Here is a 1,693-nt window from a genome sequence, read left to right on the forward strand (position 1 = left end):
CTGGGGCCCCCCAGAGGGGGTGTAATTGGCGGGGGGGGTGGGAAAAGTCTCAAAACATTGGGGGCCACCAAACCTTTGGGGTCACAAAAACCACTGCGACCTTCAGGGGCATCAAACGCTTTGGGACCACCAAACCTTTGGGACCTTGAAGACCCCAAAAACCTTTGGGGTTATCAAGCCTTTGAGACCTTTGGGGCCCACCAAACTGTGGGGCCCCTAAACTTTTGAGATCCTGGGGACTCGTAAACCTTTGAAATCATCAACCCCTTGGGATCTTGGGGTGCCACCAAACCATTTGAAGACCACCAAATCTTGGGGACCACCAAGCCTTTGAGGCCTTGGGGACCTCCCAAAACTTTTGGGGCCTTGAGGACCTTGAGGTCCAGCAAACCCTTGAATCCACCAAACCTTGACAGCCACCAAACCCATTCCCTCAGCCCTCTGCTTCCCTGTCCCTGGTGAACCCCCCGTGGTTTGGGGGGGTCCCACTGCTGCTGGGGGGTCCCCGATCCCCAGGGCTGGCGTCGTTCACCCCCATCAATGACCTGCATGGGACGGAGGGGCCGGCACTGGCCAAGGGCGAGCGGCTGATGCGCTGCAAGGTGGGCAGCATCCACCGGCTGCTGGACCTGTACGGCTGGGCACAGTTGGGACATGCTGCCGTCACTGTGAGCACCCCAACACCAGGATGGGGGGCTGGGGTTGTCTTGGGGGGATTTGGGGTTGTTTTGGGGGAATTTGGGGGTTAATGGGGCTTTTGGTACCTGCTGGACCTGTATAGGCTGGGCACAACTGGGACATGCTGCTGCCACTGTGAGCACCCCAAAACCCCACAGGAGATCTGGGGGTTTGGGGGAGTTGGAGGAGGTTTGGGGTTGGTTAAGGTGGATGTTGGGGGAATTTCGGTTATTTTGGTGGGATTTGGTGGTTTTGGGGGGCTTGGAGTTTGCTGGACCTTTTCAACTGGGCAGTTAGAGCACACCACCAACACCATCAGCACCCCAAAACCTGTATGGGGGGACAGGAGGGTTGGGGGTGTTTTGGGTTTGGGGAGGAGTTTGTTAAGGAGAATGTGTTGTGTATTGAGGTGTGGGATTTTGGGTGGATTTTGGATTGAGGGTGGCTGTTTTGTGGTTTTTTGGGGGCGAGTTGGGTGTCTGGGGGGGTTTTGGATGGTTGAGGTTTGGGGAGTTTTAGGATTTGGCGTTCTTTAGCGGGGTTTGGGGGGGTTTGGTGAATCTTACAAGGTTGGGAGCTGTTGGGTTCCTAGAGGGATGTTGGTGATTTTAGGGGCTCTTGAGGGGTTTTGGATATTTGAGGTGGGTTGGGATTTTGAGGGTTTGTGGGTTGTTATTTTGGGTCAAAGTCTGTGGGGGTTGGAGGTTTTGGGGTTGTTGGGTTCCTTTGGGGTATTGGTTGGGAGGGGAGTTTCAGAGATTTTTTAACGGTTTGGGGGCGATCAGAGAGGTGTCGGGGTTCAGAGGTGGTGTTTATTTGGGGAGATTTTTGGGGTGTTTCTCACCGCACTCTGTCCCCCATGGCAGCTGCGGGTCAGCAAGGAGCAGGAGCACTTCTTGGTGGCCCCACAGGGGCTGGCATGCAGCGAGGTGACAGCGGCCAGCCTGGTGAGCCTCCCCTTCCCTCCACGGGGCTGCCTGGGGGGGAGCAGCCCCCCCTGTACCCGCTGGGGCCC

General features: G+C 56.8%; 1 protein-coding gene across 1 annotated transcript in view; it reads left to right on the forward strand.

Annotated features, from left to right (window-relative positions):
• SNRNP27 (small nuclear ribonucleoprotein U4/U6.U5 subunit 27) overlaps nt 1–1,693 on the forward strand; it is a 12,412-nt gene that overhangs the window by 494 nt on the left and 10,225 nt on the right. Inside the window, exons 2-3 of the mRNA XM_017744685.1 lie at nt 517–668; nt 1,023–1,028. Coding sequence (XP_017600174.1) covers nt 517–668; nt 1,023–1,028 — 158 coding nt within the window. The remainder of the gene's footprint in view (nt 1–516; nt 669–1,022; nt 1,029–1,693) is intronic.

The sequence above is a fragment of the Corvus brachyrhynchos genome, unplaced genomic scaffold (genome assembly GCF_000691975.1).
Source record: "Corvus brachyrhynchos isolate BGI_N302 unplaced genomic scaffold, ASM69197v1 scaffold119, whole genome shotgun sequence".
NCBI lineage: Eukaryota > Metazoa > Chordata > Aves > Passeriformes > Corvidae > Corvus > Corvus brachyrhynchos.